Genomic DNA, 12,921 nt, shown 5'->3' with positions numbered 1-12,921 from the left:
CATATGTAGATACATAGCAATTTCAGCAAATTTCACATACCTTGGAATTCCGATGACTTGACCCATATCGTCCAGCATATGATCGGCGAGCACGAGCACGGTCTGTCCTTGGCCCGGCTGTCCGTGCTCGGGATGCACCACCACCGACACGTCCAGAGATCCTCCCGTATGCCCGCTGATCATCTCCACACGCTTTTGATCAGGAGTAGTAGTATAAATAACGGTTTGCTTCCCGTCCTCATAGATCAGATCAATCGGCGTCTTCTCATCGATGTGGCCCATGTCCTGGTCGTACATGTCTCCGGCCAGCGCGGCCGACTTCTCCCCGTCGTACGCCAGCATGTCCGCTGGCGAATGCTGGTACATGATCGTGGTCTTATCGTTGGGATACATTTCGGGCGGGATGTTCTTGTCGGCGTATATGACCTCCGGAGGATAGCCGTCGTTCGAGTCCATCTCGACTTTGTGACAGTATTGAAAGTCGTGCACGGGGACCGGGGTCATCGTTGCCAGCACCGGCCTAGGACTGTGCGGTGATCCTGGAGATCTTTCGCCGCCGTCATCATTCCTCTCAGTTTCGCTGACGAGTGAAGCCATTCTTGAATTCTTCGTAATAATATATGTAATAGTAAATTAAAGCTTTCTTATTTATTGCACTGCCGCCCTTACGAATCGGCGAATATGAGTATTTTAATTTTAATTTCCTCCCCTTACTTATATGGCACTTCGTTTCAGTTTATGACGTTGTATAACGTACACGTTAAATACTACCACGTCTGTCTTGTAAAACAGCACCTGAAAAAAAAAATCGAAATTTTTACTTTATGTATATAAAAACATGTACCTACATATCAAGATATGAATGAAAAGAAGCCGGAGGACTTAAAGGTAACCACTTTATTTTTTGCTTTTTCAAACTCCATAATATTTTTTGTCGTAGTGAAGTATCACCATGGTATTATTTGAAAGTAAAATAATACAAAAAATAGTCGCTGCATTACAGAAGTTATTATTATGGAAAAAAGTAAAATACATATTACGTGAAATAATCAATAAATCGATGAACTCCGTGGTATTTCAGAAAAATTATTATTAAATTTGGCCACTTAAAGAAATAAAGTAAAAACCGAAATAGTAAATAAAAAAAATTGGTAGGCGTTTTATTTTCCAATCTAAAGCCGAAATAGTTAACGAACTGTCCATTGAAAATTTAAGTTTTAATTACTTCATAAAACATTATGCACATAGCTTTGTGCAAAAAAAGTCGTATTGTGTTAATTTTTTTATATTATTTGGACATATTTTAATTTATATTGAGACATACATAAAGCACATCTTTAAAAAAAATATTAATCTCTAAAAAAGATTGTTAGGGTGGCGACAAAAATAGCTAAACTAAAATTTTCATAGACTACGTATGTAGTAGTGACCAAAAAATGTCATAAGATGTCATAAGCCAACCAAAAAAATGACCAAAGACCAAAAAAATGTCATAAGCCAACATCTAAAGTAAATAAATATTTATGTAAGCCGTGTGTAAAAATAATAAGATTCTTTATAAAATAATTTGCATTCACTAAAATAATATAAACCTACCACTTACATAAATAAAATACGATAATTTGAGAACATCAAATACAATCCCAATAATTACTTATGTTCATACAATAAATGTGTAATCAATAAACTGCCAGAAGATGATGATGATTGCAATCCACCGAGATGAAGAAGAAATAAAAGCGGCAACGTAGCATTATTGACGTTTTTCCTTTACAACATCGCATAAACGCCAAAAAGTAAATTTTGATGATTCATCATGTGCAGCTGCGTCCATTAACAATTTAGTATGACCTAATCTAATAAGCATACATTACCTAGTTGGCTTTCGAAGACATCGTACACCGCGAAACGGAAGTTAAATATTATTCCACACTTCCTACCCATCCATCTACATATAAAAACAAACACACCTAGACTTTATAACTAAGTGTCGACTGTAAAAATTCGACTCGTAAAAGCGCGATCGCTCATTGAATGAAACGACGTCCGTATGTTAATAATATTGAATAGTGTATTGACTGACATCTTCCACGACCAGACAGACAGGTAAGTTCAAGGTGCCCAGTTTAATGCCTCATCTATGAATCAACTGGTTTTGTACCCATTGTATGTAAGCGATAGTACATTTTCATACGCGCGTGTGTATACCACTACTTTTTTTCTACACGTAGGTTCACTCTTCGCGCGCAATTTTCTTATTACTACACATACCCGAAATGCCATTTTTGTCGTAATTTTTTCGATGGTAACGCATGCGGTTCACCTTGTGATACATCATACTACGACAGCAAAATTTACGGTAATTTTTTTTTTTATCATTATTATTTTGAGCAAAAACATCGAAGGTCGTCGTTTTGTGTACGCGCGAGTAACCACGCGGAATATCAGAGTGCGTAATTAAAATGGAATTTTATATACACACGTATAAGTTTGTTCAATGTTAATATTGGATGAAATTAACACGTTAATAGGATCATTTTAAAACCTCAAATATGACCAATTTTAATGTGAGAGAAATTCTAAGAAATAGCCAAAAGCGAAAGTTGTTAGGTACGTGTATTTATTTGAATACAAAAGCTTTGAAATATTTATTGCTACTTTTATTTCACATGAAAGTGCAGTAAAGATAGGACATTAAATTGAAGGCACGGCAGAGCTTACGACTTGTAAAATACTAGCTAGTCTGAAAGAACTACAATTAAGACACAAGTACAATTCTAATAAAACTTTTAACATCTCAACATTTATCAGTTGATTGAATTAAGATTTAATTGTGATTTAAAATTTAAATGAAGATACACCTATCCCACTCAAATCGATTAAAGGGCATATATGCACAGTGATATAATTGAGTACATATCTAGTACAAAGCACTCAAAGTTACCTTAAAACTTTTTTCTTTCTAAAAAATTAACAATATTGGTCGCCGCCTTACATCAGCCATCAGTATGGCTAGGTGGTTGCATTTATGTTTAGCACCGAGGAGCTACCGGGTTCGATGCCGTGCTAATCTTTTAAACTGCTGGTCATACTTGGATATTTGTGTGACTCCAAGTCGATCGTTTCCTATCAGAGTTTGCCAATTTATCCAATTTATCTGATTTAATTGTTGAAACGGTTCCTCCATCAAATTGGCAAAAGCCATCCTACTCGCTGTCACAAATATCTGAATTTGATTTATGTACAATATGTAAAAATGTATGTACAAGTCTAGCTCCATAGATGGTTCTATGTATTAGTTCAGTATTTAATTTTTAATCTCGTGTTCTTCAGTCTCTCAAAATACAGCGATTTATGTAATAAAAAATGCTGCAATGTTTCTAATTAATTGTCTAGGAAGGCACATTGGGAGTTAACCTGTTAGACCTTCCTGGTAGGTGTATATCTACATATGTAAAAATATGATATTACATAAAATTCAACAAATCAACGTTGAAACATTTGAAAATAATGCTTCAAATTTTAAAGTCTGCTCCAAAAGAATCATGTTTGTATACGTGCCAACGATTTCCTCCGTACAATTTTATCATAATATTAGATAGTATCATATCTATGTATGTATATATATGTTTTCGTTTTATCGGTGATAGGCTTATTTCAAGTAAATGGAACGAATTAGCGAATGTGGAAGCGTATTCATTTCAAGTAATGATTGCTAATGAAGAAACCGTCTGACGGATCGAATGGCATCCGTGTGATGATGATGATGATGATGATGATGACGACGAAGACGATGATGATTGAGTAATGTCCGAGTACCGGTAGGAAAAAACCAGTTAGGGCGTTGCATAGTCTAATAACCTGTTCCCCGAGATTCCCTGACAGAACGGTAAAAACATGGGGGACGGGGGTCGGGGGGCTCGCTTTGCAGAGCAAATAACCGGATCAACCCATATTGTAGTCGACAACCTTTTCGCCGACACAGGTGCCAAAAAATTCCCGACAAAGAGGGTCTACCGAGCGGGGAATACGACGACGACGCCTATTATTCACGATGCATTAAACGAGATTAAGAAAATTGACGGGTGGGCATTTCCGAGATGCCATTGTGTCTAATTTACGCGGTTCGTGGGCACTCGTTATGAGGCTTCTCACCTGTTACACCTGAGCGCGAAGACTTACTAGACGTAGGGGTGGCCAGACGATCGGTAACGCTTGGCTTCCCGCTCTCGGGAATCTTCCCACGGCCGTGTTATTGTTTTTCTTTTTTATTCGTGTCCGACATTTCGGTCTTCGGAAGTGCTTAATTGACTGACTTTTAATTTCGTACAGACTGAGACGCGAAAACAGTTACAGAGAACGAAAGACACGCACGCCATCGTAGTGTGGGAGGTCGCGACACAACGCAATCGCAGATCTTTGAAAAAAAATAAAAAAAATAAATAAAGACAACCGACCGCATTTATGCATACAATTTAAATGGTAATCGATCGCGTGAAATAATCTGTTTTTTTTATTTATTTATTAACATACTTATTTTTAGTGTTGCGATTTTGGTGCACAAACATGTGTGTATGTATGAGAGAGTAAACAATTTTTAACGAATTTCCTACGTCATCGATTGGTGTTAATGAAGTCCATTTCGTATATAATAAAATACTAAAAATTAGATGTTTGCACTGTGTGTTTAATATTTTACACATATTTTTTCTGTCATGCAAAATTTCCATAGCAAATTTAAAGAAATATAAATAATTGTCAATTTTTAATCGAAAATGATTAAACAGTTCGGCTATTTGACGATTTGAGTTTCGAATAAAATTTGAAATACGTTCATTACACTTAAAAACAAGTGATTGCATTCAAAGCTAAGACTGATTTATAATCAAAACATTTTTTTTTAAGAATATAATTAATTGCCCTAAAATTTCAACAAAAAAAGACTCAATTATTAGTAAGACACATAATCACTAGGGTAGGCAAGTTCATAATATTACAAGTCATGGATCGTTAATTGCAGTGTACAGTGCAGTATATAATCATTTACATACCACTTTATAGATATATACAGATGCGCGTATAGATACCTACTCATGTATAGTAACAAAATCGCGTACAAACCCCACTGACAACAACACCAAAGTAATGAATGCCCTCGAAGTTTTAACGTCTTTTGACATGTGTATAAAATCCACATTTCCAAAATGCAAAATTCCGTAATATACATATACACATCTATAATCGAGCATTTTTCTGTTATGCAAATGGACCGGTTCGACCGGAGTGTGATCAACAAGCAAAATTTGTAAATAAGAATTACGCACAAATTTCGACACGGAATCGATCCGATTACACGTGCATCTGAAAGGATGAGTCACACGCAACAAAGGATCACACGTCGAGCGCCAGCCGCGCAAGGAAGGAAGTGCATTCCGGTGCATATTCAGACTAAAACCTGTTGGATATTCGTAACTGTAAAAAAATAAAATAAAAAAAGGAAAAATGGGTTGCGTCACAACCGGCCCGCGGCTCATATGGTGGTAGAACTGGTGTTAGGTCGGTGCGGTGGGCCACAACAGCCTTCAACCGGCGACGATTCTAAACTGCCCCGATGTCTAAACCGGTTGGTTGTTCGGAACGGGATACAACGCGGGTCACAACCAGAATCCGGTCTGAACCCGCTGAACAAAACTGCACAACAGGTAAGTCCATCTCTGTGCATGTGTGTATGTGTAATTGCTGTTTACATTTTCACGCACTTGACCTTGCCCCGTCTGCGACTTTTTTAGCCGGTCGACCGACTGGTCTATTGTTAAGAATTGCCATACCACGTGTGTGCGTTGACTGACTGCACCTGACTCTCGAGAATTCTCGGCGTTTACTTACTTCACCGAACCCTCCATTTATACTAGTTAAAAGGCTTTCTTTGTATCCAAACTCTATATATGGAGGGTCTTAATATCAAAAATCACTTAGGAATATTAGAAACATGCTAAATAAGAAAAATAACAAGGTGAATAACAAAAAAAAAAAAACATTTTACTTTACAACATCCCGTATGACTCGCAGTTTGAGTAATACCGTACTAAAATCTATGTTGACTTAACCATTTAACGGATTACGCAGAAGAGTATGTGAAATTATAAATTATACGAAAATATACCCGCATGTTATTTGAAATGTACAATTTACAAAAGATGAACTTAGAAAAGCCTTGCACGTCCATCATGTGTAGTGAAAGTATTGGCAATTTAAATGCAATGTGTATAATGATACAGCACCCAAGTTATCATAAATTTTACGTTTTTGTTTGTAGAAGTGAAACTAAATTCTATAATACGTAAAATTTGAACAGACCAATTGATTTTTTGCAATTTTTTTTTTGGTAAAATACTTCCAGACAGAAATACATATACAGGTATGAAATTTTCATACCTGGTTTCAAACGGGCGTGGGGAATTACAAAAGTAAAAAAAAACTTGTGAATTTGATTGCCTTTACAAAACACCATCACATTTATATATTTTATTATATTATATAAATCCAGAATATCAATATCGCTTACTCATATGAGAATAATTTAAAGTTGCGGTAATATTAATGAATAAGGAAAAATTCAACCCATTTTGAATATATTATGCGTCGTTATTGTTACTTGTTGATTAATTCAACATCGTTAAAAGAAATACAATAGTCAGCGATCTCACTATAATACGTGATAAAATAAACAATGCTAAAATGAGCAAATAAAAATAAAAATATTCCTCTCCCTTTTTCCGACATTTTCATTCTGTCAATTTTGGCATTGATTTAACAAAAAAATAAATACAAAATAAAAAAAAAACATATCGATAGCAATGCATTCAAAACTTCCGCGTCACCTTATTTTTTTTATTATTAATTCGATTTTCGCATGCAAAGCAAAGCGGTCATTCATATGCATTTTTTTTTAAATAAAATTAAAATATATAAACGCATACATCATATCGATAAGAATTATAATAATATTTAGCCATTGCGTCACATTCAGCGGAATAAATCCGTAGAAGAAGGCGTCGGTCGTTGCCGTAATCCGAATTTATCGCCAAATATTTGTCGTAGAGCAACAGCATCGCTCTCGGACAAAGCGAGACACCTGCCTCGGAGAAATAATACATAGAATTTTTTTTCTCGTTATAATATTAAAAAATACGAATCCAATACACACACACACACACACACAATCGAGTGTATTTGTATTGGGTGAAGATGGAACGAAGAATACATTATATTTTTATCATCGACGTTCATTTTTTTTTTTTTGAATGTCAAACAGACAACGCGCCGTCAATTAACCTTCTGCGGCGTTTTCCGCGTACGGCTATAATCGTAAATTATTCGAGATTTTGAAACGGCGCATACGAATCCGACAAAATAATAATAATGCATTGTATTCGTTCAATAAAGATCGGCGTAATTGAGGAGCACGCCGAAAAACACGAATCCTTAAGTCGAGCACCACTACAAAGTACATATGTATGTAAGTAGTGATTGAATCTATGGCGACCGTTTTATAAAAAAAGTACTTAAAATTCATTTCGAAGTAGGTATAAATAAGACCGAAGCAAACTATATTAAAATCATTACCTACGCGTTATGTACTCGATATATAAGATCAGGGTCTGTCAGTGGAAAAGGGAAGGGGAAAAACAGCAGGGTCATTTGACCCGAACCTTGCCTATACGATCGAAGGTAATGAACGTTTTCAAGAAAATTTCCCATAAAAATCATCATTATTCGAAAAAAAGGACTATCCAAAAAAGGTATTGAATACGCTCTGCAAGGTTTTAAAGCCCTATTTAAGAAGTATTTCGACGGTAAAATCCGTATCGCGGTAGAAAGTTTTTCAACATACTAAAACTTGAATGTACAATAACACCTTACATCAGTGGCTGATTGGGAAATTTTAAGTGGCGGGATTGCAAGGACGAATCACCAAGCTGCAGTAGCTCCTTGCGCAAAAAATAGCACGCATACAAACGGAAAGTAAACTAAGAAATTCTTTGAAAGCTCAAAGAAAATGAGAGGGAATGTACGCAAAGACAAAAATCACTAAAAATAAATACTTTATTAGCTTCTTTACTTTACTGATGAATCCTTTAGGCTTGTCCAAATTGACAAAAAGCTCGCTTTTTGTCAAGTCAAGTACATAGCCGAAGTCCTTTGCCTAGACACTTACCCAACAGACGACATCATTTAACAATCGAAATATATGTATATTTCATATGTACTTCTATTAAGAACTCATATAGGAATTAGATATATAATTATACAAGAACATTCATTTTATACTGTATATATATGTACATATACCATGTAACCCATATGAACTGACCGCTACTGCCTTACATACCACGAAGCCCCAAGTACATGGTACATATACAAGCCTAACTATACAGTACATATCGATGGGTTAGTGCACAGGTAATGTAAATTTTGAGATAATCCAATTTTAAGTTTTTAGATGCTGGCATAATTCAGGTTAATTCAAGAAATATCTAAAACTGAAAACAAAACCCCTTCGATATACATATGTACATATATACATATAAGCCTCACTATACAGTTCAAATTTGAATGAGACAAAACATCATATGACTTGTTGCCTTTCAGAAGTATGTAAATAAAACTTTATGTACGATTTGTATAGTGAATAAAGAAACGAGCCATTGAAAAGCTGATAAAATTTTAATATTAAAATCAGGGGCGTCACAGAGGGGGGCGGGCTGGGGTGGTCAGCAGCCCCCCCCAAATGAGAACGGGACTATCCATGTTGTTTAATGTATTAGTATACATTTGAATTAAAATACTAAACTAACAAAAACAGAATATTTAAATTCTGTAGAACACTGTCAAAAAACATGTCGATTTTTCCCTAAAAAAAATATATTTTGCTTTGTTGTTTGTCTTGCTTTGAAGGATATTTGTAAAACTCGTCTATCCTACGAAACAAATTGTTGAATAGGATTATTACTGTTCTCACTTATCTCAGAAACAGATGTGCATAGCAAATAATACACCCCCTAGAAAGTCAGTACCTTACCGGTCAAAAAAATTTCCCCCCTCCCCCCCCCCTTGAGAAAAGCTGGAATGAAGCCCCTGACTAAAATCTTTCTTTCATTGCTCTTGCAACCATCTCTACATACATATATGTAATCTAAGTCGATCTTCGGCCGCAATACGGCACTCAACAGCAGCAGCAGCAGCAGCAGCATCATCAATGAACCGGTGTTGCCGGCCGCCCACTTGTTCAAATCCTGTTTAGTCAGTTATACATTATATGAGTTATTTGCGGAGCGCGCCAGACTGACCAAATTCAAAAAGTGACAGCACTCGCGCGTTTGCGAGCGACGCGCCACCACGTTCGCGAACACCCTCTCCTCGCAAACGACAACAATTAAAATGCGCATGCGCATCACCAACCCGATCGAAAAACGAGGGATGGCGAAGACGACCGGCCGGAGGAGCGGGGAGCGGGAAGGGGGGGGGGAGGGGATCGAGCGAGTTTCTGTGGTGTGCGTGCGAGTGTGTATGAGCGAGTGTGTATGCGGTATTTACCTGTCATGTGAGCTGCGGTCGTGACGCGGGGATGTCGGTGCGGTGCGGTGGATGCGGAGCGCGCGAACAGGTGCGGCGACGCGTCGTCGAGTGCGGGTGCGGGTGCGGGTGCGGGGGGCGATCGGGGGGCGCAGTCCGAGGGGCGCAGGGGCGCTACGCGAGGCGCCCCAGCCACCGGCACGGTCCGGTCGAGTGCGCGCAGCTCGCACGACCGTCGCCGTCTGCCGCTGGGCCGCCGACGCCACCTCCGCCTCCTCACCTGAACGTATCTCCGTCTCTGTCGCGCGCACCCGCCTCGCGCTCGCTCCGTCCCGTTCGCCCGCGCGCTTCTTCTTCCTCTTCGCGCGCCCGAAAGCTATGCCGCTATTGCGCCTCCATACGAAACTACCCCGATCCGTTTGTTTCCATGCAAATTCCACATTAGCACGAAACTATCCGCACTGTCGCAATGAGCCCGTCGACTCGGGTGCGATTCGTGGGGAGGCGGGCGGGTAGGGAGGTAGGTCGCGCGACGGATGCTGCGGCGCGTCTCTGCGAGTCATGATGGCGGCGAAGGCGCGCCCGCCCGCCCGTCCGCCCGCCGCTGGAGGACGAAGAAGAGGAGGAGGTGGAGGAGGAGAGGAGGAAAATAAAAAAGAAACGACACAAAATGAAAATAACGACGAGTTAAAAAGAGGAGTCTGAGAGTCCAGACAATGCCCGCGGCTACCTCCGAGCCGCCGTATGCTTTCGTGGTGGTGGTGGTGGTGGTGGTGGTGTGTTCTCCACGCACTCGCTCTCCGCATATAACCTTTTTATCGATCGTGTTCATATGTGTAGCAAGCAATCAGCTGTTCGGTGTGTGTGTGTGTGTGTGTGATAAATATGTGATAAACTTTTTCGCGGATTTAAGGATGACAATTACATAAGTCGCCGCTTCCCCTATCTAAATTAATATATTATATTTCAAAACAGAATAATCTGACTATTCATGAAATTAGCTCGACTTGCTTTGTACTGATTGTAAAAAAAATAACCTCTTTTTTAAACCACACACAGTACTCTCAGTGAAAAGAAGAAATATTTTTGAAGATTTATATAATATGTTACTAATTGTTTTACCCACTCGGTATTTGCAATATAAACAGATTAAACATGGCGAAATATTCATTTGGTTTTTAGTCAATTTATCTGAATTGAAAAAAAAGATTATTCAACCATATATCGATATCGTGTCATAGAAACTTCGATATGTTTTCGATGCTTCCAACAAACATTACATTAAATCTTACATACATACATACAAAGTCTATTTCGAAATTATATATAAGATTTTATAAAGTACATACAAACATACTGGGATGTTCTTGTAACAATGAAAACGTTAATTAAACTATAACATATTTTATTGTTTGTTTCATAGGTAACGATGAAAGGGAGGCGTGGTGATTTTTGAAACATCAAAAGAATGCGTCAAATAATTTATGTTTTCAAATTAGAACTGAGGTTGTGTTTAATTGAGTAAAAGAATATATTGTGATTGCTTTTTTTGAACGCAGATAAGACGAGATGTGATCCGTCCGTTTGATTTGATGTTAGTGAATTCTACAGCTGTTGAGAAACCGGTAGATCTATTTTTGGATAAAGGCATTGACAATGCGAGATTATCAAAATTTATGTGATCTGACAGACATTAGTTTGCTTAAAATAGGGACAGTCGTAATTTTAGATACTTTCATACTATGTATATAATCTTTAAAGCAATAAAATAAAAATAAATAATAGTTTTAAGAATTTCATTATTATTACATAAATTAAAATGAAAAAGTTAAATTTTAGACATATTATAATGATACTCAGTAAAATGTATGTAACTTATTATTATAAAGAAATTAAAAAAATACTGGAAAATTGAGACTTCAACGCTCGGGCAAGATTGAAACCCCAAATTTTCAATCGACTCTAACTCAAAGCCAGTCATCGATAATTCACTATTCTCAAGTCAATACTATGCACATCTATGTATGTATATAGAGATATCGGCAATATATGTATAGTAAGCATATAGCATTAGTCGAGAATAGCACACATAGGTAGCGACGAAAGTGGCGTGCATTCGATCGTGCGTTGGCCGAGTGTAATCTTCCGCCGAGTCCAAATGAGTGATCGAAAAGTATTCGCCAATGTTACAAAATCGAATCGATTAATAAAGTGCGGTGCCACGCGCTCTTGGGCAGCGGTCTCGAGCCTCGGGGAATGCGTCTTATTAGATGACGTCAGGGCTGTGCGGAGAGGCATTTAGAATGGCGGGTCAAACGGCCGGTCACAGGTGTAAAAGCTCTCGACCGCGCCGGGTTATCATGAATTCCTCTCAGCGCCATTAAATTTTGATTCCGAAAAAACACTCAAATTTATACATATACGATCCGAAAGCCAATTTCATAAATTTGCTTTTATATCCTATAAAGAAAAACAACAACAAAAACGTCTGTGATGCATTTTCGCACCTGCAATAAATAACGGATTCGTAATAAAAACTTTCAGCGTCATCAACCTGATGGACTTAACATAATAGCCCACAACATAAATAAACGTAGTATTGCATGTGCCAATTAAATGCTAAGGGATGACATATCTACATATATTTATCTAGGTACTCGTCTACTCGTGTCACCTGATTTTGAACTACATATAAGTTTGATAGATAAAGATATTTAGTGTTAAAATGTAATAAAGATATCTACTTACATAAGCAAAATGTAAATTAATAACTATTCAGTTTGAGGAAATTCACATTGAGATACATACATATTAGGTAATTAATAATAAGTATGAAATTGGTACAAGATCAATTAAGTGAAATTTGGTATTTTTATATAAAAACATACATATGTATTCATATCTTCCATACATTGCAAAAATGTATTATACAACAATGATTTTACTTTTTACAAGCTTTTTCTAATATAGTAATATACATATCCCATTTAATTATAAATTTAATCAATTTGCATCATTAAATAAATTTCCATTATAACTTTATATTATTTAAAAGGGTAATTTATTATTAAAATTTTAGCAATATTTTTAATTGAAAATTTATTGAGTTCGCTCTTTTGCTTTATATAAAGATGAGTGTACGAGTATAAAGGCAAGTCATCGATACATCAAATACACACACATCTCATATACATATGTATGTGAATATGTGTAGGTACCAGTGAGCCTGCGTACATTTAAATATATTCAAAGCCTCGGGGCCATTTATAGTTTAACATATACATTTGACGGTGATTAGAAACTTTTAAAGACAGTTATGGCCTCTCGGAAAATATTCACCGGCGT

At 37.1% G+C, this 12,921-nt stretch overlaps 1 protein-coding gene across 1 annotated transcript in view; it reads right to left on the bottom strand.

Moving 5' to 3' along the window:
• grh (grainy head) overlaps positions 1-10,130 on the bottom strand; it is a 236,299-nt gene extending 226,169 nt beyond the window's left edge. The window contains exons 1-2 of the mRNA XM_077439185.1: positions 9,598-10,130; positions 41-795 (exon numbers count right to left, since the gene is read on the bottom strand). Of these exons, the coding sequence (XP_077295311.1) occupies positions 41-597 (557 nt within the window). The 5' untranslated portion in view covers positions 598-795; positions 9,598-10,130. The remainder of the gene's footprint in view (positions 1-40; positions 796-9,597) is intronic.
• Positions 10,131-12,921: the final 2,791 nt, after the last annotated feature.

Source organism: Arctopsyche grandis, chromosome 10 (assembly GCF_051622035.1).
Source record: "Arctopsyche grandis isolate Sample6627 chromosome 10, ASM5162203v2, whole genome shotgun sequence".
Lineage (NCBI taxonomy): Eukaryota > Metazoa > Arthropoda > Insecta > Trichoptera > Hydropsychidae > Arctopsyche > Arctopsyche grandis.
This window is presented reverse-complemented; position numbering and strand designations above follow the sequence as displayed.